The sequence below is a fragment of the Paralichthys olivaceus genome, chromosome 10 (genome assembly GCF_024713975.1).
Source record: "Paralichthys olivaceus isolate ysfri-2021 chromosome 10, ASM2471397v2, whole genome shotgun sequence".
Taxonomy (NCBI): domain Eukaryota; kingdom Metazoa; phylum Chordata; class Actinopteri; order Pleuronectiformes; family Paralichthyidae; genus Paralichthys; species Paralichthys olivaceus.
In genome coordinates, this window is record NC_091102.1 from 20141628 (window position 1) to 20167586 (window position 25959).

Sequence of the window (25959 nt, forward strand, 5' to 3'; positions counted from 1 at the left end):
TATACTGTTGGTCCATTTCAAGCATTAACTAGTAAAACAATAAATGTTTTGTCAGCCAAATATATATTAGAGGAAGACACAGATAGCAAAGCTGGAGTAAAGATGATTTATTTAATGTTCAAAGGTTTATTTTGCCTTCTAGATTTGGAAGTGACCACGTCCATCACATTCACCAAGGCACATCATTCTCTGAGCAGCAATGGCTACAGCAGCACCAAACTGAAGGAAGCACGCACAAGCCCAGAGTTGTTTCTATTCCTATTACCATCATATGCTACAACCATAGATTTATGTGAACTTTACATTAGCAGCTCAAAGTGTTTCATTATGTACAGGAGCAACTTCTAACAAACAATCAATATGTACAGTTCTTAGGGTACTTGTGATCCACTAATGGTCAGCTGAATCCCGGACATGAGGAGACCCATCTGGCCCGGAAACATGCAGAACCATCACAATATGAATTATTTGGTGATGCTTTGAATTATGCATGGTGTTTGCTGCTGGGAGGTCAGGGTCTCCATGGTGATTCAGGTATTTTTCTCTGCTAATGTCTGGTTGTTAAAATGCAGAAACCCCATCGTGCCTGTGCCGTGTGATACTGTGTGTGGACAAACACAGCCGGGGATGACTCAGAGGCTCACTGAGGAGACTCTGGCCTGTTGTTGTGTGGTGAAGCCCTCTGCTGGTGAATTCATAGAAGTACAACAGAGAGGCACATCATAGAGCAACTTTGTTTGCAAATTGGCAGTATTTTCTAATGTCAACTGAAGCTGCGGTGACAATTTCCTTATTACTGTTGTGTAATCGAGCGTCTAGTAACTTTTCAGTCATAAACAGTATTCGCAAATAAACAATGCAAAAAGCTTCATAGATTTTACAGCGATTTCCAAAACCTGTACTGTTGACACTTCTGACACAACACATCCATCTGTGGCAGGAATCTTTCCCTTTGAATGACACTCGCCAGAAAGACAGTGCTATCACTGGATCACGGTGGTGAACAGGCACTGATTCTCAGGCGTCAGGCTGTCCCTTCTCTAGCCTCTTTGACGGAGCAGTTGAGCTTAGCGTCCCAGACTTTAGACATGCACCGCCTTTACCTTCAGCCATGAGTTCCAGAATTCTTCTCTCTTGTGTAATCCTGCCCACAATGCAAAGTTTGAGGTGGCAAATGTCTGTGGAATAAGAGCAAAGTGGAGGTTTCTCTTTGAGATTACCTGCATATTCAAATACATGACATATGCAAATGAGCACAAGGAAAAGGAATTAGCAGTGTTTTTCTTAAATGCTGGCTGGGTCACGAATTTATAAAATCTTAACTGCTGAGTTACATGAGATGCATCTGGGCATCTTCAAGATCATGTTCTCTTGTCTTGTCCCTGGACATCGACTGAGATGTTGGGGATTTGATGTCTGCATGTTTTAACTCTCACATAGGAAGTGAAAGAAAGGTTAAGTCGCAGTAATCAGGCCGAGTACATAGGACCTGGACTTTTCCATTACAAAGCTAATAATTGTAACATTTGATGCCTCTCATCAGTATCTCTGTCTTTGCTCCTTGTCAGTGTTCCCCGAGGATCTGACCCCTCAACTTCAACCACGGCCTGCGGCTGGTTTCGCAGGAAGCCTGTCCACCATCGCCTGGCGGGCGCCCAGCGGAGCAACTATGACCTGCGGGAGCGAATCTGCATCGGGAGTATGACCGCTCTGGAGACCGCTGTCTACCAGCAGGTGCCCACTGATGAGGCGGAGGCCCAGATGTTGGCCAGTGCTGATCTGGATGACATGAAAAGTAAGCAAGGCCCTGAATGACAAGGTGTTTTCAGGTCAAATACGGGAAACCATGTTAAGAGAGTTCAGCCTTGATTGTGTTTGTAGTCACAAAGATAATGTTCAGGTCATCTTTTGATATTGATATATATATGATGTCAGAATAATACTTTGTTAAGTAGTTGCAAATTATCCTCATAATCATTATTCAGTGTGAAACTGTTTTCATGTTAGCCATTTTCTGTTTGTAAAGATTCAGCAGCGAGTGAAAATGAAACAGCCAACACTGATCTATTCGCCAATTTGTTAAATGATAATTGATTCATCAGTTAAATATTATTTTGCTGCTTTGACTTATTTGAAAAGGGTAAAATAAATGGTTTCAGAGATTGTCTGATAAAACAAGATGTTGTAGAAAGTTGCAATCTTTCGTTCAGTGTTTTGTGGCATTTAATGTTCAAACCAAACAAGGAATCAATGAATTGAGACAATCTGTAGATTAATTGACAGATAACATTTTCATACATATAAAATTAATGTGGAATCTCCACTGATATGAGGATTTACGGTAAATATGCAGTCCTAAGAGTTGCTGTTACCAATTCTGCCACAGTTCCATCCGGTAGATTTAAAATCCTGATCAAACAGATTATCCATTGACAAAATTTGTGTAGGTGTTAGTCTAAGTGGTGATTCAATCAGTACTAGAACTAAGAAGCACCAGATTGAGTGCATACTGCTTTAAGAGGCACAAAGGCACAGACTAAAACTACTGCTCTAGCTGCCTGCAGTTTAATGTACAATACCATGTGCACTGAGGAACTGTGCGTTTGCTGTGTTGTGTTATTCAATTAGAAATATTTAAAATAATTAGAAACAAGTACTGTCTGTATATTCCGTATATATGATGAGAATGATACACCCAAGGTTGTTGCTATTGGTGATATACCATTATAATGATAGGTCTTATTATGTCACACCTCCATGTGTCTCAAGAAAGATGTTTTCTCGTGTGGACAAATGTTAGAAGCCTGCATGCAACAGATATTATTTTCCCTGTCTACAAATATGGATTTGGATGTGAATATAAATCAGGTACAAAGTGATGACTACTGAGGGGAACCTGACTGTAGCCAGCTGACTGGAAACTACCTCTTTATAAAGGTATAATGATAGATGAGTTCATCTGTCCTTCTCAGATGACTCACTCAGTACTTTTTCAGCCACTTCATAACAGCCCTGAGGGAAGATCATTGCGAGGTGTCTTTTTCTAGCCTGGTGGTTATATTAACCAGTGACGGAGCAGTAGCAGCTCCCCATTATACCTCCATGACAGCCCCTGAAGCGGTGGTAGCAGTATCTATGATACAACTACCACGTTTGATTAATTGGTGAGTAACAGATTATACTAAGATTAAAGTGAAGAATAAATAGCAGCATCCAATGTAATTTTGCTCACTCTGAGAAATATGATAGATTATGTGTGTCAGAGCAGGAACAAATGTGTGGTTGAGAGAGATGTGAAAAAGAACAGTAATAGAAGGAGACAGAAGATTTATTTAGACATTAAATCGGACCAAGGGAAATCAAATTACACACACTCTGTGGCTAAATACGTTCAGATACAACACAGCATTTTTCTACAGTTCAGTTCCCTCTACTGGCAAAGACACATATCACTACACACTTGTCTTGTTAGCTTAAATACTTTGTTTTATAAAACATAAGGAATGAAACGTATCTGCTTGTTATGATATTTGTACATCTGTTCCACTCTCTTCAGTAAATAGATCCTGGGCACAGTAACGGACACAATATGTTTTTTGTTTTTTTTCATTTGAATTTAAATCAGTGTGCTATCATTGACTTATCATGATTCAGCAGCTCCTTGTCATTCTGCTAAGCAGGACAATAACTCATGATTTGATTTAAAGAATATTGAATATAGATACATACAAAATGTGTGTCTTTTCTCATTTTAATAGTGAAAATGACATTTGTTGTCAGTTTAAAATTGACATTTGCTGATTATATTCATTTTAAAACACCTCCTAGTCAGAATTATTTCTCCCGAAGAATTCACAATGGTAATGCAGTAGAACTAGACTGTGCAAGATCCAAGACCTACAAGTATATATTTATGCTGTTCATTCTTCAGCCTTCATCTGAAGTGTGATGAGACCTTGATTAAGGCAATCTGCATGAATGATTTATTTACAGAAATAACCTCAAAAACTGATTTATTACCATGTGTCAAATGTAAAATGCATCAAAACTGTTTATTCTTACTAATTAGGAATCACTGCAGTTGAGAATGTTAATGCTGTAATTATTAGCAGGTCCCACATTCAGGTACATTTAGTTACCATCCTCATCTGCTCTTTAAGCATCAGATTCTCCACATAAATTGCCGTTGTTGGAAGACTTGATTATACCAAGTGTCTGTCTGAAGTATGTGTTGGCAAGCAGTGGCAATATAAAGCTGCTGATCTGCCACAGGAATAAATACAGAGTTAAAAAGAAAGAATGAGCAGTTAAGAAAAGCGTACAATTTAGAAAAACAGAGAAGAGGAGATTGATGGAGTCAGAAGCTTGTGTGGCCAGAGAAAAACTCTCTCTCCCAGCATCCATGGGCATTAATTAACAGAGGCTGCAGTCGATTCCCCTTCAGCAGCGACCCTGCCCCTGGCCTTTCCTGCTTTACCAGAGCACGGTAATCATTGACTGTTTAGGATCTGGAAACTCAAAACAGGGCAACCAGAGTCACTCAAAACAAGCTATCGGATTTGTAGGGAGTGCACATTGACAGGCCGTGTATATCACCACTTTATGTCTCTCTGTTCCACTCTGGTTATTTTATTCTTACTGTGCTCTCGGTTGACAATTTCCTTCCTCTTAGGTTTGAGGTCTTGATGGGAATTAGGGTTTAGTCTTCATCACAATTTATCTCTGAAGCAATAAAGATTTTGTTATTAAAAGCTTGAAGTAGGAGGGAAAAGTTTTTCCTGACTGAAAAAATAACAGTAAATGAATCTCTGTCAGTAAACTATAACAGTCCTATTAAATGTATTAGTCACTTTGCCATAGAATTTAGTTTGCATTGTCAGACTGCAGAAGATTATATCTCTCCAACATGCTTGTTCATACAAAAGTGTTAAATGTCACAAGCTCTACAGACAAAAGTGTACAGATAATCTAAGAGGCTTCGTGTTGTTTGGACATAAACTGCTTCCAGACATACACTGAAATCTGGATGATCTCTCCCTGACATTCTCCAGAGGGGACGCAAGTGTCCGATCGAAAGGTTCTGGACTTTTTCTGGAGTTTTTCCATGAGGGCCTCCTAGTAAAAACTCAAAGGAGCCCATTTTTGAGAAGGCTGTGTGACGTATAGATGTCTGTAGATGAGATTACTATGAACTTTTACATACCACCTGTTTCTGTCTTGAAGGGGAGTAATAATGTGTTACTTAATGATTAGAAAATAATTACAAGAAAAGTTACAATAAAATAAGTATTGTGTAACAAATGCCCATTTCTTACCTGTAAGTGCTCTCAGTGTACGCAAGCATACAAACATAGACACTCTATCTAAATCCCACATGTTGAGCAGCTTTTAAACGACAGCTTAATGTTTGACTCACACCTGTTGGAGTCCAGTCAGACCTTGACTCCTCAGGCCACACGTGGTTTCTATGGAAACGCAGGGACAGGAATGGTGCAGCTGGCTGTGATAATTACCAAACGTGACATCTCGCAGGGCAGAGTGGGGGAGCAGATTCCCTGTTATCACATTATTCTCTTATGGTTTCAATTCAATCAGTCCTCGTGTATATGTTCGTGCGTGTATCCGTGTGTTTTTTTGAATTTATGAAAGTCGGTTTGAGACGTCAACCATTGGATCCTGACTTTAACCCCCAAGCATCACACGATTGGAAATTGATGGTGGCACCATTGTAACTCCACTTCATGTTACTCTCCCAACTGCCCAGTGGATCAATGTGATGTGGACATCATTAAAAAAGGGCGGCACCACCATTCAGTTGACAGGCCTGTCCCATAAAGTAGACCATCCCTTCTCAATACTTGCTTTCAGGGTTGCAATGAATGTTTGCACCATTTATGCTTCTTGCTGATCGTGGATCCAACAGCGGAATTCTGCCTGAGGGTGTAGCTCCAAATTTTGCATTTAGTTTGGTCTTGAAGAAAAAAAGATTTTGTGATTTTGATGATCTTGTGATGTATATTTCAGGTGGATATTTTCAGTCCTCTCAAGGTTCAGATTTTCTGTTCTTTCTGCTTCAGAAAATGTAATATTCAAAAGTTGAAATCCTCTACCCCAAGCTTTTCATTTTTCTTAGTTGTGCGGGACGCCACTTAGGCGCTGGTTATTTTGGACATACGCTATTTTGCACAACCAGTACGAAGAGGCAGGCTGCTGGACCCAGGCTCTTTGGAACAGTGACCCAGGGTGAGCAACGGCGTCTGACAGCTGGAAGCCCTGGATGAGCAGTGTGTCCACTCAGAGAGAGGAGGATAGGAGGAGATACCGACCGTGGAGATGACAGACATTGAGGGAAAGGAGAACCAGGGGCAGGAGAACTCTGATAACAAGCTTGCCGCAGACCACCATGGACCACCAGATCATCAGAGCAGTGCCCAGAAGGGCACTCCAAAGCAGCACCAACGTGACCACCACACCTCTTTGCTCAATGAGGCTGGGTTTGAGGACTTAGAAGAGTTCGTTTTGGATTTTGATGATTATGACTTGCTTGAGTCAATCCACACTCAGCTGGGGTCGCCTCTCGAGCCTATCCGTAAGTTCTGTGCGGTTGTGTTTCTGTGGAGATTCACTTCCACCTCTTGCTTAATAGCATTACATATTTCTCTACTCAGTGAAGGTGTTTTAAATGACACATACAAAAGTAGTGAAAGTTACATCAAGCTTGTGAGGCAATGGCAACACGATGGGAAATTCATTTGGATCAGCATTTTATTCTATTTTTAAATGCATAATCAATGTATGGGAGTTCATGTGTTTCCATTGATTGTAGCCCACTGCTAGCTTAATTAATGGTAATATGGAGCTTATTCATGGCCACAAACAGAACAAGGTTGTCCACAGTATTGAGCGAATTGACACAGTGCTCAACTGGTGCTGTTTCCTGCTTTCCATTGATCCAGTGGCGCCCATTTGGCTTTGGGCTCAGCCACAGCTAGAGCAGAAAGACATTTTATTGACAAACTGTGTGTGTGGTTCTGCTGTTTTGTTATTCCCATTTGGAAACAGCACATTAGTCATGTTAATAGGGTTAGGGTTAATAGGAGAACACCAGACACCTAGTTCCTGTATTTATAAAATGTGCAACATATGTGCAGATATGGTTGTTTCTCTTATAATTATCTCATAGCATATCAAGCTAATAGCATAATAATGATATTTTAAGTTTATTTTAGTGACTCTGATGGAGATGGTCCACTGATCCACCAGTCAATACTGAATCCTTTTGATAACTACATAGATTGCTGGTCCCCAGAGGATGAATCACCATGGCTTTGTTGACCCTCTGATATTTTCTTTATAACAATGAGGTTGATGGTTATGGTTTTGGATGAAATGTCACAATAGAGAATTATTTAATATATCTTTAGTGACTTTTCATCTGGATCCAGCAGATTTCTTTTAATTTCCTGAAGTATCTCCACATCTGGTGAATTGGCACCTTGTTTTAAAGAGATTTTTATTACACCCTTGCAAAGTGAACTAATTGCTTTCACGGTTAATTTTGGTTATTCACTTACTGACAATACTAATGAACTGAGACTCAGCTATACTTTAAAGCTGGATAGCAAATATAAGCCTTATAGCACACAAATCAAAGATAAACACCTGATTAGCCTGAGCATTTAAATGAGCATAATAAGCACTTAGATAAACACTGCTTTGCCAAAGTACAGTCTCCCAGAGCTGCTGTGACTGTAGACCAAGGACAACCCAAGTGTCTTTTCTAGTTTTAGACCAATGCAGTTATCATTTTCCCATCTGCCACTTTTTTTCAATAGCAAATGTAACTAAGCCCATCAACTTTTTCATGTGGTTGTAAATGAGGCATGTTCAGGTGCAGTGGTGGCACAGAAATCAATGGTGCTTTGAACAACAAAAACCTGGTTTGGGGTCTGTGGCCATGTATTTCACTGTTACTTTAAGTTCACATTATAATCCTATATAGATGGGTGCAAAAAGTACATCCACTGCTTGTCCCAGACACAGATGATTCAAAGATGATTCAAGGTGCAAGCCCACTTGGTTATTAAACAGAATGGCAGATGTCACATTGATTGGGTTGTCGCATATTATGTCCAAAACACATGAATGATGAATTGAGAGACCATTAAGAACCATGCTGCTGCCACAGCAAAAAAAATCTGTTCTGTATTTTGACATATGTCAAAATATACATTGTCACATGTGCACAGATCATTAAAATACAAGATAGATATATATGGGAAAGGACAGATACTGTTTTTATGAGGAACTACGCATGTGACCATCACTCTCCTATATTCTCAATTTCATGCATATATTAAGATACCTAATTTATTTGTCACTTTAATGTGGAAACACTCATTTCAGAGGTTCATGGCATGTCTGCTGACTGACTGACCTCATGAATCCAGATTTGTGGGCTCTTGCAGATTGTTATTCCTGAATACGTCAAAAAAGGTTACCCTGCTGTTTTAAGTAAAACTAGATTTTGGATTATTTACTTATAGATATGCTGCATATCAGATTTGTGCAACAATTGAATTTCATCCAGGCTAAAAGCACAAACAAATAGAAAATCAGATATGTGGACAGCATGGTACCTGCCAAAAATATATATTGTGTAACCATTTTTGACATTTACTGGATTTGCTTTTCAGTCTTGGCACTCATCTAATTTCTAAATTACACAGAGATGAGTATTATAAACATGACATGGTTGGTAACACATTGACATTTTCCCCTAAAAATTACTATAATAATGTCCATGTGGGTCTTATCAGTGGCCCAAGTGATCAATCAAGACTGGGCATGATGCTGCACACATCCCCTAACAGAGAGGTTGTTCTTCCAGCTCACTACTAGAGAAATAAAATTCACAAGTTTATGAATGCGCTCTAAAGCCAGAAATGTCTGAAGTGAACAACAAATCATGTTTGAATCCTAGTTAGACTTGGCTTTGCGTTTTAAAGGCTGCATCTGTGTCCTTTTCACCCACAGTTATTTACAGTCATTGCCTGTGGTGAAAAAAAACAAGGGCGTCTGAATCAGCTGAAGTTCACATAAGGACGACCTGTGAAGCTTCTCCCATGGGAAACTTTACAAAATGAAATACAGCCAGATTTAATCTCCATTTCCATTTCTCTCTGCTTCCCTAAGGAGGGCATGACGCAGACGAGTGACACACACACACAGTCAGTCTCTTGCGCACACACACTCACCCACACACACGCAGTCAGTCTCTCTCGCACACACACACACACACACACACACACACACACACACACACACACACACACACACACACACACACACACACACAACAAACATTGGTTGCCTCTGGGTTCTTGTGTGTAAGATTGAAAAAGACAGTCTTTATTTAGTAAGAAATCAGATTCAGTCCTTGGCCAGTGTGACTGGTTGGCAGCAGCTCTACACTGGACACAAACTTAAACACACCAACCACTTTTGTGCCTGTGTTTGTGCACGCTGCGGTGTAATAATGACAAACCATGTTCTGCAAACACTTCTACTCTCACATCTGGACGATGAGGGCCTCCTTACAACCATTAGAAAGAGGTTTGAGAATAGTTTCCTGTGCATTAGTGTCACATTCTGACCAAGATCATTGATTTGGCTGCACAGTGGTGCAGTGATAAGCGCTGTCTACTCACAGCAAGAAGGTTTGTGGGTTGAATCCTGGTTTGGCCGGAGCCTGTCTGTGTGGAATTTGCATGTTCTCCCTGTTTCTGGGTTTTTCTACATTTTCCTCCCTCACTCCAAAGACATGCAGATTGGGTTCAGGTTCATTGGAAACTCTAGCAAGTGTCAATGTGAAGGTTAATGGTTTGTCTCTGTATGTTGTCTGCTGGTGACCTGTCCAGGTTGAAGATTAGCTTCAGCTCCCCCTGCAACCCTCAAAGTATTAGCAGTGTAGATAATGGATGGATGAATAGAAAAAAATTATGCATATGTTAATGTTAGTATAGTGCTTACAAGTCAATTTTATAGACTGAAGTCTATAGGACGAGCATCAACAATTTGTTCGGAAATGAATCTAAACACAGTTAATTTAATATCAATATCATGTTGTGTATTTTCCTCTAAGAATCTCAAATGTAATTGTTCAATTATACTTCATTTCCTTGAATGTCACCAATTATTATAATTTGTTCTTTCAGTACAAAAACAAATACTGGACCTCAAATAAATACTAATGAGTTATGATTTTGCCAAATTGTTTTCATCACCAAAAGTCATTTTCTAAACACATTTCCACACACGCCTCTTACTTTTTCATTTTCCAGTTCCTTTCTCCAAAATAAGTGACCACCTAAGTTTCCCAGCCTTTTACTTCTCGAATGTTAGACAGGTCCTCAGAAAATCTCCTCATTATATAAAATTCAATATAAAATGATTAGCAAGTCAAGGAATTTGAAATTGGAATCACTCTCAGCTGACAAAACCACCTCTGTAACAGTTTCCCATGGTGCACAGATTCTCACTCACCCATAAAGCTTTTGTTGCTGGGTGGAAGATTTTGTTGGCTGGAAACCTGGACAGACATGGAAATGGTATTTGTAATTCTCTAACGTGAAATGCTCCCTGGTAAGTTTGTCTCTTACACATCAAATCTTGATGTTGACCTTCTGCTCTCAGGCCACAGATTTGAGGACAACCCCGGGGTGAGACGCCACCTGGTGAAGAAGTCGTCCCGATGTCAGCTGACCCGGGCCAGTAACAGCTCCACGCCTCTCTCCAGTCTGAAGAAGAGGAAGAGAGCTGCTGAAAAGAAGACACATGAGGTTTGCAGCACAATCACAGCAATGCTGTTTTCTCTCAACTGCAGAATTCTACATATTGACCAGTGGATGGAGACTTCAGCATGCTGGAAACATACAGTTTACACTAGTTTCTTTTGATATAGATTAGTATTTTGGATTGAGCCAGTTTTAAAACACAAATGATCCCTCTTCCATTAGTCGTCATTTCTCTCACTATTAATACTGTATAAAAACGCAACTCAGACTAAATAACAGCTAAAAAGTAGAGGAGTGTGATCTAATATTCACTCACTTCAGTTTTACTGCAAAAAAAGGCACAAAAACTCAAAGTCTTTTTGTGTTGCTGTGGTAATGCTCTGTCAAACATCCATTCATTGCTGGAATTTAACAGAATTTTCCTCTTAACCATGTGGTTATCCAATGCTCGAGCCACACTTGTGTGTCACAGAACTTCTTGCTTTCATTTCATAGCCCATGTTATCAGGTTAGAGCGTCCGCACTGCCTGTGTGAGCCACGTGCCTCAGGTGCATCTCCTGCGTGTGAACCACGCAAGTGTTTTCTCCGTTTTCACGGCCGTCATGCGCTGCACATGCACCCAATGAGGATCAACTGTCCCTGATTACCAGCAATGTTTTTTCCGATTTGTATGATATTTCTTAGTTTTAAAAGAATAAAAAGGGGGAAAACAAGCAGCCTTGAAAGATCAAGGAGAGACATTTAATACTGATCATCTGGTAAACATATCCCATCTCATATTCCAGTATCTCTGACTATTACTTTGGTATGAAAAACCATGTGTCTTGTGTTTTACTGATTAGTTTTGTGTCCTGTTTCATCTGCAGTTGTTTGTGGAGCTGAACGAGCTGATTGTGGAGAAGGATCATGAAATGCGTTGGAAGGAGCGAGCTCGCTGGATCAAGTTTGAAGAGGATGTGGAGGAGGAGACGGACCGCTGGGGCAAACCTCACGTGGCCTCGCTCTCCTTCCGCAGCCTGCTGGAGCTTCGTCGCACCATCACGCACGGTAAAAAGATCCCGCTTGAAGATGACAGTGCAAGTCCTATGGTTGGCCTATTTCCAGAGGCACATATACGCAAAGTGAAATGATAAAATCAGTGCAATGGAAATAGTCTTGGGGCTATCAAGCACTGAAATACTTGCTAGACAAAAAAGTCTTAGCATCCACTGATGCCCCATGTCATCCTGTACATTTCACTTCATTAGGTGCCATCCTTCTGGACCTTGATCAGAACTCTCTGCCTGGAATCGCTCATCTGGTGGTGGAGACGATGATCATCTCTGATCAGATCCGAGCCGAGGACAGACCCAGCGTTCTGCGGGCTCTGCTGCTCAAACACAGGTCAGTACCCTGTCTGATACTAACTTTGTGTACAATCTCAAGTCATGTTCGTCCCTCAAAGAACATATTTTTGTCCTGGCACTAAATGAAGGGGAAGGTATGGGGATGTAAAAAGCCTAATGTATAATATTCATGACTAAGTTTTTAGGAATGTGTGAATGTCTGCTCAGAGGTGAAAACACAGGCCCCATTTGTCCTGGGATACAACACTACAATGACTTATTCTAAAAATCAATTCCAAACTATCTAAAGGATTCCTCCAAGCATAGAATACATAAAGATACATATCACACACAGATATACTTTAAGTGGAGACTCAGGAGGAAAAGTGGGTCGTCCATTTTCCAGAAAGTCTGGTTTGATCCTGGCTCCACCAATCTGAATGCCTGAAATTGTCCTTGGCAAGATACTGATCCCCTCATTGCCCCTGATGGCTGTGCATTCAGTAGTCAATCAGACTAGAAAAGTGCTAAATAAATATAGAAAATAATAAAATATATAAAAACAGTCAATTGATGTGAATCCATTTACCATGTAACCAACATCCTTTCACTGCAGTTATGGAATATGAGCGTGTTTAAGAGCTTATACTCGACCAATCACTTTCTTGAAGTCCGAGAATGAATTTCAGCACAATTAATGTGTAGCACTACAGTTAGCTGAATGCTTAAACAGGCAAAGTGCTTTTACAGTTAGATGCAGTGATTTTTGAGCTTCACAGTTGATTTGGATGTTCTACTATAATGGTTTTTATGCCTCCGTGCTAGGGCCAGTGGCTGGAGGCATTATGTTTTCGGGTTGTCCCCTCATCCGTGCCAATCTTGTGTACATGATATCACAAGAACATCTTGAGGAACGTTTTTTAAATGTTTGTAAAAACATTTACTTGTACACCCAGATGAATTGAGTAGATTTTGGTGGTCAGAGGTCAAGGTGACCTCTCAAAACCTGTTTTTGGACTTGTGAACACAGCATCTCAGGAACACTTTGAGGGACAAACGTTCACTTGGACTCAAACATAAATTGATTAGATTGTGTTGCAGATGATCAAAGGTTGAGATAATGTGTAGTAAAAGATATTTTGGTAAACATGGTTTGTCATTGGGGCCGTACCAAATCCCATCAATAACCTGGTGTTGCTCTTCCCTGCAGCTCCCTCAAATCGACTGTTGAAGTAGATAGAGAATCATTAAGCATGAGATTCCTATTCATACCTGTTTTGCTGCCGGCTTTGCAGCTGCATCTGCTCTTGCATTACCTTGAGGCAGTGGATCTCAGCTGTGCTTCACATTTGCATACAGCAATCTCTTTTGGAAGGAGGATAGCATCCAACAATGCAGAAGAAAGTGTATGATGTGCACTAGGTTTGCCAAAATCAACTCCAAACGCATATGTGCTGTCCGGGTACATGTTAATAGATTTATCTTTTGCAAATTTGCATGCATCAGCTTGTGCTACTAACTCAGCAGCTTGTGCAGAGAATGTACATGGTAATGGTTCTGCTTTAAAAAAGCATCATGTGCAGTTACCTCTGCAAAACCTGTTAGATTTTTTTGATGTCTCTGGGTTGCATGATGTTGATCCATCCTCAAGAAGGGTTCAATGAGATCTGGTCTGTAGATCTGGTCTCTGGGAGCAAACATCAGTTACTGCTACAACACAGTTATGCTCCTCACACTCCCCTGGAAGAGGAAGAGGAGTCAGAGGATTAAGCAGAGTGCATCTTATTATGGTTGTGTTAGGCAAAGACATTAAAACAGTGTGACTATCGGGTTATAGAGAAGTGATGTTTTGATACCACGTGTGGAACAAAGAGTGTCAGTGGGCTGTGACCAACAATGTCTCTTTAGGCAATGACAGCCTTCTTTGTTGCTGCCACTGCTCTCAGACAGAGAGGGAGTCCTGCTGCAACTGGGTAGAGTTTAGCTCAAAAATAAGCAACAGGTCTCTGACCTCATCCATGCAACCGAAGAGATGTCATGCAACCTTGTTTTTCAGCAACAGTCTGTATAAGAGATCCCAATGTCAGTGTAGATGTAATGCTTCAGTTCAGTAAATGATTTGTCGTCAGTCCAAGTCACTTCACTGAGGGCTTGTAAGCTTTTTCCACGTGCTATAGCAGATAGAGGTGCTACCAGCAACACACAGTTTGGAATGAATGTTCTACAATATCACTTGTTTTTCAGTGAGTGGTTTTTGTATGTTTTGTATTGCCTCTATTCTCTTGGCTGAGAGGGATTTGCCCTCACATGATCCAGAAATGTAACCATTTCCAATACAACCTATAATTTAGACCGGCTGGCATTGTATTCCAAAATTTTTCTGTAGTTTGACCTTATCTGTTTCAAGTTGTTCTTTTGTTGAAGCGCAGATCATACAATCATCCACATGTTGCAACAGTGCACTTTCTGGCCTTAATTACAATGAGCTTAAGCTTTCTTTCAAACAACCATTTTAAATGGTGGGTGACTTGGCGTAACCTTGGTATAAGCAAAAAAGTGTAAAGGCCTTATCTCCATACTGAAATGCTAACCACAGTTGGCTATCTGGGGGCACAGGAACACTAAAACAATAAGTCAACCACAGACTACTACTTCTGCCTGTAACACAGACTTAAAAACTGGCATAATCACATCCATAACGCCCTTACTCAAATTATATATGTTCACAATCAGTAATCAGATTTTGATGGGATCACAACCGATTTGGGGCATTTTATTAATCCTACATGATATTTACTCTTTGCCCAGAGGGTGCTACCATTCATCAGAACTGAGACACTACTGCAAAGCAAATCTGATGAGCCTCCCAGGGAGTCACACCAGTTGGTTCTCGTAGGCCAATATGTGTTCTGTGAACCTTAGTGAGTCTGGTCAGGTACAGAGATGCAGGCTCACCATGATCCTGTTTGCAGTTCCAAATACGTGTCATATTCATCCAGGCTGGAAATTCCCCTCTGACGCACCACCACATGGTGCATTCCTGTCATCACCCCAGTCTCAGTGGACAATTTTCATATAATTTAAAATAGCGCCCTTGACCAGTCTAAGCCCATCTTTGCCATCAACAGTCTCCTTACTTAAAACATAGTTGGCAGAAAACAATTAAGTCTCCTCAACATTTTCGTCCATTGGGTTGTCATGGCTGTTGAAATGTCTAAGGCCGTCCAAGGTCTATGGACTAAAACTTCTCCATCATCATCAGGTCTCAATGGGATACCTGTGATAGTGCTTTGTTTCCATAGCCTATTATTCCTTCTATGAGATGGACCTGGGAGTGGTGGGTGAATAACAGTGAGCTGGGACTTCTTTGGCCGGACGACTTGTTCTTCCTGAGTTGGCTTGGCTTTCACTGCTTCCTATAATTCAGACACAGAATACAATGGCTGCCACTGGAGGTTTGGATCATATGGTGGTTGGGCTGGTTGCAGGTGTCGTCTCCTGTTCTGTCTGAGGTCGGAGTCCAGCATCTTAGCACACTGTGACACACATGAGATTCTCTCTGTCCCTGCCTTATTTTTACTCTCCCTCTTGTATGCGCTTCATCCAACCACATACTATATGAATGCCAATCTCCTTGAAAACAATTTATTTTCAGGATGGATCTGACATAAGCACATAAGTCATGACTGTAAATTATCAGTTGGTGGTAATTTAGTGTGAGTATCGTCAAGCTAACATATGCAGTCAATTTGCATGAGACATCCTCTTCCTCATCAGTCATTATTCTGTAGTGAAGGTTTAAAGGAAAGATTTACATTTAACCATACTCAAATCTCATCTGGTCTACTCAACCAAGGTTGAGTAATTACTAGTGTCACCGTCTAATAGCCTGGAACTTTAGATCTAGAGATTCTGTTGCTGCAACTGTTTCGACCTTAATCAAAATCTCTTTCGTGTCTGTCCTGAGATTATAATATATGAACTTTATAGCTTCAGTTTTATAGTTCATTACGATTACACTACAGAGGCAGTTATTTGGGTAACTTCCATCCAACTGACATTGTTTAGTCATTGCAGACAGGGAGTTTTTTGGTTCTTTGTTTTTTCTACATGAGCAGGTTCTTTCCAGACAAACACATTATCAAGGTCAGTGGTAAATATTATCAAGTGTGATGATTTAATCCACTGGAAGCGGAAGTGTATTTGTACAACTCACCCACCTGAAAACTACAGACACGAATCCTCACAATTGATCCTTTTTTTCCACAAAACACCAGAGGAAGTAGTTACATCAGATCCTGTGCACTGGTTAATATACATCAAATGAAAAGCATGCTCTCCATCTCCAGCTCTTTCAGCTTATTGATTGGCACTTGTATTGACACAACAGCTAAACTGACCTAACACATGGCCAATGGAATAGTGCGCTACACACCCAGCTTTATAGATTCTTCAGAGTTACATAATGAAAAGACCAGTTCACTAAATGTCGGCTGTCAGACTGAATTACCAGAGGAGAGATAAACTATGCCTGTTAAAACTACAACGAGAGTAGCTCTCATTAGAGCGCATACATCTGTCGAGGCTGAGCAGTCCACACCCTCATATCAGTCCCATAAATACGCCTGATTTTCTTTCTCACAATGTTAAAGAAAGTGAAAAGGAATTGCCTGGATCAGACCCCTGATCTGGATTTGCACCAAAACTTAATAGGTTCTTCCCTGACTCATACCACATCAATGTTTAGTGGTAATCGGCTCAGTAGTTTCAAAGTAATGCTGCAAACTAACATACAATCAAACAAACTCATGCTCACTTTCTCCTGTTCATTTGTTCCACTTAAGAAGTCACTAAAAATAATATTTAATGTCTTATTACAATATTGTCATTTCAGATGCATAACCATGTAGCGTAGCTTCAGACACAAGCTTCTTTCTGTGTTGGAGCTTTTGATCACATTTCCTCAGCAGACAGATTTTGTCCAGTTGTCCAATTTTCATTTTTCTAAAAAACTTGAATGTTTACTTGGATGTTTCCTCACCTTTATAGTGTGGTGGCATTGAAAGCAAGCAGGCAATGAATGGACTTAAGAGTTAGTTTTTTTTGTCAAATGCAGTTTTCAAGATGGACAATGTTATTTTCTGGTGATTACAGAAAATACTTTGATCCTTCTAATGTTATGGTGACCAGATTCCCTAGCTGAGCAGAGCAGCTTCTTAGCAGCAGGCCATCATAGATTCATTCCATCTTTCACAGCCTTTCCTCATAAATTCCCAGCATGTTACCAGGGGATTGTACCAGTAAAAAAAGCAAGACACAAGAGTCATCACCAGTCAGAGGAAACAGATTTATGGAGTGAAAAGAAACACATGGAGATGCTGCTAAAATGTAGCTCATCGCTCTCTCAGACCATGTTAAAGATCCCCCAGAAACACGTGGAGAGACTCTAAATACTTCTCTTTCACGTGCTGATCGGTCACACAGATCAGTCACCAGCTGTGTTAGTGATGTTATAATGCAACTGTTACATTCCAACAATGTTAAGCCAGATTTTGTTGAGAACTTGATAGATTCACGAGCTGTGTTGCTGTTGCGTGAAGTAAAGCTTCTCAGCATGTCGAATGGAAATGGTTGAACAAGAATCACAGCTGGGCTGAGTATCTGTAGAATCAAAATGATCCTGCAGGTCTCTCAAAAAATTAAAAACTGCACTATTATCATATTGGAATCATAATTATCATCATCCTCAAACTAGAAAGATAAAGGGAGGTTATTTTGACAATTTCTGTTATTTTTGAGGGAAACAAAAAGCCGAATTAATTCTTGAATGTATTTTTTGGACCTGTGGAAACATTTGTTGAAAAGGAATTTTAATGGCAACTGAACCAAGTCTGTTCAAACGGAGCAAACTCCTCAGACCCTCCTCCATGCTGCTGGGATTATCACACTGGTACAAGGCAAAGGACTCAGAGTGCAGACTCTGAGACAGGATCAGCCTCAAAGTCTTTTAATCCAAAAGTTCAGTGCATAAAAACAGTCCAAGAGACAGCAGATGTATCAAATCATGAGGCAAAAATCACCACGTGCATCAGAGGTCATAAACAAAGAAACTGTGTTAAACAAAGTTCTGGAACTGACAGAACTGCAGAGAAACTCAGAGTAAAGACAATAAGACACGGGTCTGACACATTAGTGGAGGTGTGGGTCATCTGGAGGATCAGGGTAGAAACCTGATGAAATCTGAGTATCGAAATAAGACAGGAAATGAGACAATGTGCAGAATAAAAGGTAGATGTGACAGAGATGAAGTGTGTAAGGCTGATAATGATTAGCAAGTGTCTTCCAGATAAAGTGAAAATCTAACTTGTGTTTTCGGCCTTATTACAAAATAATAGAGAACTTCTGTACCAATCTACACAGTGCTAATCGTGCACTACACAACTTGTTAACATTATCAATGTGAACTCTTTTTTTTCTTTCTCTTTCTCCTCCACAGCCATCCGAGTGATTTCAAACATCGTTTTCACCGCCACCACTCATCCAGCAGTCTTCATGGCAGCTTCAATCACAACAACACCCATGACACCAATCTGCCGCTCGTGGCTGAGGAGCACGATGAACACCAGGATAACAAAGGGCCGGTATATGACCCCAAACAAGACGTGTTTGTCAGCCTCTTTGTAAGTTTGCTTCTTTTTTATGGACATCTTTTTGTTCCGAATTGTGAAGCAGTGGTTTGGATGGAGGTTTGTGATGTAACTATGCAGGCAGACTCCACAGCAAATGCAATTCCCCAAAGCCAAAGTGATTAACCAGTTTTGACAAGAACCCACTTGGATAATAGAGCTCAGCTATCTAAACGAGCAGAGATAAAAGCTGTCTCGTTTGACTTTATGGTTTGCATTAAGTTCTAAGGATCGGCAGTAAGCACAGATTTGAGCGTGATTACTCTAAAGTCATGATGCGAGACCTGTGGCTATGATATTGTTCTTTGAAACACCCTTCCATGAGGTCAGAGGTGGCGTAGGTAGCTCTTGAAGTCAGAGAGAACAAGCCTCTCTGGGTCACATGTGTTGACTTATGATTTCAGTCAGCTTACAGGTGTTTCTGCTTAAAGCTTCCTGATGCATTAACTGTGAAAAGTTAATGTTCCCCATGGCTTTAAATGTTGGCAAATTTAAAACAGCCTGTCATCAAAATTCTCTTCAAACATGAAGAGGCAGTTATGTGGCTGTGTGGTGTAAAATGAATTGCATTAATTAATTATTGTTCAGACATACTGTGCATTGCTATCTGCACAATAATGTCTCAGTACTTGTCCCATATGATGTCACATCACACTGGAACAATTATGTGGATCATCTCTGTACTTGTCTCCCTCCAAGAAATCTCTCCACCCTCTGCCTCCTGAGAGCCATCCAGCTGCAGCCAGATCAATGAAACTGCTTGCCAAGATTCCCAAAGACGCAGAAGCTGTCATTGTTCTAGTCGGTAAGGGAAGGTAGATTAATTAAAAGAATGATTATTGATTCCTTTTTATAAACTACCAAGAGAGGAATCTGCTTGTTGTAAAATGTTCAATACGTTTGGGCTTCATATTCAGTATAATTCAAATAAATTCCATCTAACTACTAATTGCACATACTGTCTGTCAGTATGTTTAACGCATAATTATTTAAACATTTATTTTATAGACTTCACACTACTCATGTGCATTTTAAATTGCCCAGGAAAGTGCAGTCCCTACTATGGTGCAATTTACACGTACGATATGTTCAGTATTAATGGACATTGAAGATGAGTTGGAGATGTCGTCTTTTTCGTGAATTAACAATAGCAGTGGCCGGCAACAGAGTCAAAACTGCCACCAGATGATTTTCATCCTTAGATTTTCTTTATGTCGAACTGAGACACAGAGTACAGGTGCTGATATCTGTCATGGCAACAACATTCATAGAATCGCTTCTTCTACAGCAAGTTGTCTTCAAAGTAAAAGCACAACATTTGTTGTTCCTGTAATGCTTCATAAAGAACTGAAAAACAGAGCTTTTATTTTGCAATGTATGAAAAAATAACAGCAGTTTAGTAAATCATTCAAACTTATATATTTAAACTACATACATGAACAGTAATAAAGCAAATTCTGTTTCATTTTATGAAAAACATCAACTATAAGGTCGTCTTTGCAGATAAACCAATAACATCCAGCACGCAAACGATAAAAGGTGACAGTATATTGTTGAACTGTTTGAGGGCGACTCACTAATGACAAGGAATAATTCTGAAGTAGCTCTGGAGCATCAACACAGGACGGAGAATAGAACGTTCCAAATTGAACATCAGGCACTGTACTTTTCAGAATAATAAGCATCACCATTGCACCCATTGCATTCCATCCAGGTTCACAAATTGTGCTCCTAATGTGGAGCTGTGGAAGATCGCTAATAGTTAACCTTTTTTTTTTTTTTTACTGTCAGGCTGTGTTGAGTTTCTGGAGCAGCCGGCCATGGCGTTTGTCCGGCTGAATGAGGCTGTGCTACTGGAGTCAGTTCTGGAGGTCCCCGTCCCTGTTCGCTTTATTTTTGTCTTGCTTGGTCCCAGTCAGTCCAACATGGACTATCATGAGATCGGACGCTCCTTCTCCACTCTCATGTCAGACAAGGTATTGTCCTAATTTCAGTCAGAGGAAACAAAGCAACAGAATGCAAACAAAATATTCCTCTCTAAGAAAATAATTTAATAGATATTTATATATTTCAAAGCAAACTAGTGATATCTTATTTTATCATGTGTGTCTTGAATTTCCTTTCTTCATCATTCAGGTGCTAAAATCTTTTTAAACTTTGCCGTAGAACTTCCATGAGGTGGCCTACTTTGCGGACGACAGACAGGACCTCCTGAATGGGATCAACGAGTTCTTGGACTGCAGCATCGTCATTCCACCCTCGGACGTGGAGGGCAAAGACCTCCTGAAAACGGTGGCTGACTTCCAGAAGCAGATGCTGCGCAAGAGGAAGGAGCGGGAGCTTAAAAAGCAACACTCCACGTGTGGAGTGGTGCAGGAGAACAAAGGTGCTCGGTCAAGTCTCTCCACACCTCCAGTTGCAGGGAGGCACCTCTGACTCTGCAGACCAGCGGAAGTCCAACAGTGCAAATATGGCTTTTACAGCTAGACATTAGCAATCCAGATAGACATGATTCCACCAGTAATCAAACACTGGAGCAAGAAGGTTACATTCAGAGCTGCAATGATTAATCGATTACTCCATTAGTATATCCAATTGGTTTGAATCAATAAATCTTTTTCAATGAAAAATGCGAAACATACTTGTTGCATGTACTCAAATGTGAGAATGTGGTGCGTTTCTGCACTCCTCACATACACTCTCAGCTGTGGATCTAATACACATAGGTAATTTGTTGAAAATAAGAAAAATAAAATTATAACGTTTCTCTCCATCTGTGATATTGAGGTGCAGTATCAACTTGATGAGCTTGTGCCTTTAATGTTACCTTTATTATATTCAGTGCTAGTTTCTAATTGAGTGTTTAACAACCCTCCTAGAGGTGAGCCCAGAGGAGGAAGGAGAGGAAGACCAGGAGGTGGATCCGTTGAAGCGCTCTGGGATCCCATTCGGAGGCCTGATCCACGACATCCGCCGCCGCTACCCACACTATGTCAGTGACTTAAAAGATTCCCTGGACATGCAGTGCGTCGCCGCTGTCATCTTCATCTACTTCGCAGCACTGTCGCCCACCATAACCTTCGGAGGCCTGCTGGGTAACCTGAAACTCTAAACAACATGAGAAAACTGAATTTGCCACTTTGATAAAAACAGCGGCATGTTTCCCATGTGTTTATTTTGCACACAGGAGAGAAAACAGAGGGGATGATGGGAGTGACTGAGCTTATCGTTTCGACTGCAACTCTTGGAGTCATATTTTCGCTGCTTGCTGGTCAGCCCCTCCTCATCATTGGCTTCTCAGGACCATTACTGGTGTTTGAAGAGGCCTACTACAAGGTACCTCACCTGGAGAAATTGTATTTTTTTACCCCCTGTAGAACCCCCAGTTTATCAATCACACACTCCAGTGTCTGTGGTTCACCGAATATGCACTAATGTCTGCGTCCCCTCACTCAGTTCTGTCAAGCTCACAACTTTGAGTACCTGACGGGTCGGGTGTGGATCGGTTTCTGGCTCATCATCATCGTCCTGGTGATTGTGGCGGCAGAGGGCAGCTTTCTCGTCCGCTACATTTCGCCCTTTACCCAGGAGATCTTTGCTTTCCTCATCTCCCTCATCTTCATCTACGAGACCTTCTCCAAGCTCATCAAGGTTAACTGATTTGGACACCACAGTGTTTAGAAGTTAATATTTATAATTTTATCCTTTCCTGGTCCTTTCTGCAAAAAGCAGAATTTACAGTCAGTTGCTGGAGGATAAATTGTGGCTCCTGTCTTGTTTCCAGGTCTTTAAGGAACATCCACTGATGGCCATGTACACCAGTGATTTAACCCCAGCTACTGAGCTTCAGGATATCGAGGGCCCCATCTTCAACCAGCCCAACACTGCTCTTCTCTCTCTGGTCCTTATGATTGGCACTTTCTTCGTTGCTTTCTTCCTCAGGAAATTCAGAAACAGTCGATTTTTAGGTGGCAAGGTAATCATTTAAAAACCTTTAACTTAAACTGTATGTACATTGAATTGAATGGAGCTTTGTTGTGAAAAGATAAAGCTATGTAGAGGAAAAGTGATGAGCCTCCTATGTATGTATCTTATATTATGAAATATCCCGCAAACACTGACAGATTTTTTGGGAGAGTGATTGTGGAGATTGTAGCAGTGAAATGGCCACATTAGAACTTAATGTGTGTACTAGCTAAAAAGATCATTTTGAGTTTGGTTCATGTCCCCTCTAGTAACTTGTAGAGGCGGGGGGGGTGACCTACATTGGAGGAAGCCAAAAGGAGTCAATCCAGATGTTAAAGCTTCACTTTTGAGGAGCTGTCATGTCGTGTTTTGCTGAAGTTAACATGCTAACAAGCCAGCCCACATGTCTGTGGCAGAGAAAAGTTGCTGACGCCTTTTATTTATGTTTGCTTTCTCAATGTCCTCAGGCCAGAAGAATCATCGGTGACTTTGGCATCCCTATTTCAATTTTGGTTTCAGTGTTGTTGGATTATGCCATTACTGATACTTACACACAGGTAAGTGCACTGTCAGTCACTTCAGTCACATTATTGTATTACAGCTGTTGAAGTCAGTGTCTTTTCTACTTAAACATAACTACTTTATTCTGATTTCAGAAACTCAATGTGCCGTCAGGTTTTTCGGTCACGTCCCCTGACAAGAGAGGTTGGTTTATCAGTCCCTTTGGTGATAAGCAGCCTTTTCCAACTTGGATGATGGGAGCAAGTATTGTACCTGCGCTTCTTGTCTTCATCCTCATCTTCATGGAAACTCAGATTACATCGTACGTACAGTGTGATTATCTACAGTGGTAATACATAGTACTTTATACTTTTTACAAACCGAGCTATAGGAGATTTCCACCTTTTAAACATTGTCACATCACTCTTTCAATCCCTCAGATTGATAGTCAGTAAGAAGGAGCGTCGTCTGGTTAAAGGCTCAGGTTTCCACCTGGATCTGCTGCTCATCGTCATCCTGGGTGCCTTCTGTCCCCTTTTCGGCCTGCCATGGCTCACCGCAGCCACTGTCCGCTCTGTCACTCATGTCAACGCACTCACGGTCATGAGCAAGGCCACGGCACCTGGCGAAAAGCCCATGATCCAGGAGGTGAAAGAGCAGAGGCTGACCGGGCTTTTTGTGGCTGTGCTTGTTGGTAAGAGGAAATGGGACCATGGGAAGAATGGGGTGCTTGTTGACCATTATACCATTATTAAATGTCCCCTGATAGCATACAGGTCTACACACTGAAAAGTCTAATGCTTGTGCAGTAAGCATTCTCAACCTACCTATATGGAATGGCCTGTTTGCTTGGCCTGTGATAATGCTGGTTGCAGCTTTCTTTCTGAAACTGTACAAGTGACCTGCAGTAATTTACCTGCAGCAAATAAAGACCTGCTGCTGGACTCAGGTGAACAGCTCTTTGTGCAGCAGTGGTGGTGCAGACTCAGGGATCTCTGGACTATTTATTCATACTTCATTGAAGCTCAGCTCAGTACGCAGAACCCCAAACTGCGAAATCAGTAGTCATGCCATTCTAAAGAATTTGCCCATTGTTGCATCACATTGATGAGTCCCTGCCACCACTGCCAGAGGGCTGCATGCCTCTTCATTCAAAGTTTAATACTATTGAACATAAACATGTTCAAATCACCCCAAATTGGACACTGCACTTTCCTGGGCCCTAAACAATACCCATGCCAAGTGTGAAGCTGATCAGATTATTGGCTCTGAAGATATGCGTTCCACATACTGAATTGAAATTATATGATAGGTTAAGGGCTATGTTTGAATAAATGACATTTCAATTAAATATTGAAGATATATGTTGCTTTAGCCCTAGTCTTTAAACTCAATATCATGCCCTCAGAACCCTTTTTACAAAGCCGGAGACCCACTGTTGCAACAATCACATCAATTATTTCAGTGGTAAATCTGCAGATGTCCTCACTGTACTTTGTATGTGCTAATAGGCTGCCAGAGCGGTAGCCTGAAAAGCAATACAATGAATTGGTTAGTGGAACGATCAATTTGTGTACCGTGAAAAATGTCATGTGTTTTGTCTTTTTAAATCTTTTTTATCTGAGAGAATGACTTATAAATTGACCTTATTAAACAAGAAAAACCTTGAATTCCAAAAAACCTGTCTTGAATCGCATCAATACAACAGTCGAATAAAGAAAAGGTCTTGATTTTCCAAATGATTGTGATTCATGTTGAAGTCAGCCTGTGCAATGTGAAAATGATTTAACACTCTGTTTAAAGATTTTCTTCAAAATGAACAGACATCGAACTAAAAGCTAGTCTGTTTTTGTTAAACTCAAAATACAGTCACCATATCGTATTGTTTTAATCCACTGACTAGTGCCAGCATGTCAGCAGAATATCTTGTTTCTGTTCATTTCCTAAAGTTGTCTTAAGCATAGTTTGGGTATACAACCATAACGAGCCATCTTGATTGTTAGGCTTTAATTTGATTATAAGTAAGATGTTTGGATGGGCCCACAAAGTGCTTCAACAAAGTGACCAGTGAATGTGTTTTAAATAAGCAACACTCACAGCGTGTTTGTCATGAGGGCTGCCACTTCATCATTGTCCATACCTGCAAATTATTATGCATGTGTGTTTCAACAACAGCAACTTAATTTGAAAAAGTCACTGTTAACCTGTCTCCATCCATCAGGTATGTCCATAGTGATGACAAATGTGCTCTGCCTCATCCCCCTGGCTGTGCTCTTTGGTATCTTCCTGTACATGGGAGTCACCTCTCTGACGGGCATCCAACTGTATGAACGCATCACTCTGATGGTCACGCCTGCCAAGCATCACCCTGATCACATCTACGTCACCAAGGTAAAACAAAAGCAGCCATAATCATATTCCATAATTACAACACCATATTCTATGTAATATATAAAGTATATATAAACAGCAGGGTAATGTGTTAACATGCACAACATATTTCCAAGATGACTTTAAATCAATAAAAATAAGTATGTAAGTAAGTTTAAATTACTGGTTTATTCCTCAACAATAATAAAAATAAAAAATCCATAACCTTCATTTGTCTCATTAATTTACTCCTACAGAAATGCATGATTTACCACTAGATGGAGCTAGAGTTTCATTTTGCTGGGGCACAGTGT

General features: G+C 40.6%; 1 protein-coding gene across 4 annotated transcripts in view; it reads left to right on the forward strand.

Moving 5' to 3' along the window:
• Positions 1-25959, forward strand: part of slc4a3 (solute carrier family 4 member 3) — a 52252-nt gene that overhangs the window by 23475 nt on the left and 2818 nt on the right. For 3 of the 4 annotated variants that reach the window (XR_011244356.1, XM_020099763.2, XM_069533124.1), the window contains exons 6-21: positions 1569-1795; positions 10696-10841; positions 11664-11844; positions 12045-12180; positions 18619-18802; positions 19508-19613; positions 20600-20784; positions 20975-21194; positions 21688-21903; positions 21996-22144; positions 22265-22459; positions 22593-22784; positions 23242-23331; positions 23431-23597; positions 23716-23969; positions 25497-25666. Coding sequence is in view for 3 of the 4 variants with exons in the window: in XM_020099763.2 (XP_019955322.2) it covers positions 1569-1795; positions 10696-10841; positions 11664-11844; positions 12045-12180; positions 18619-18802; positions 19508-19613; positions 20600-20784; positions 20975-21194; positions 21688-21903; positions 21996-22144; positions 22265-22459; positions 22593-22784; positions 23242-23331; positions 23431-23597; positions 23716-23969; positions 25497-25666 (2818 nt within the window). In the remaining variant the exon portion in view is untranslated. Of the gene's footprint in view, positions 1-1568; positions 1796-5849; positions 6590-10695; positions 10842-11663; positions 11845-12044; positions 12181-18618; positions 18803-19507; positions 19614-20599; positions 20785-20974; positions 21195-21687; positions 21904-21995; positions 22145-22264; positions 22460-22592; positions 22785-23241; positions 23332-23430; positions 23598-23715; positions 23970-25496; positions 25667-25959 lie in introns of those variants that run through there. The other variant, XM_069533125.1, reaches the window with a different exon arrangement.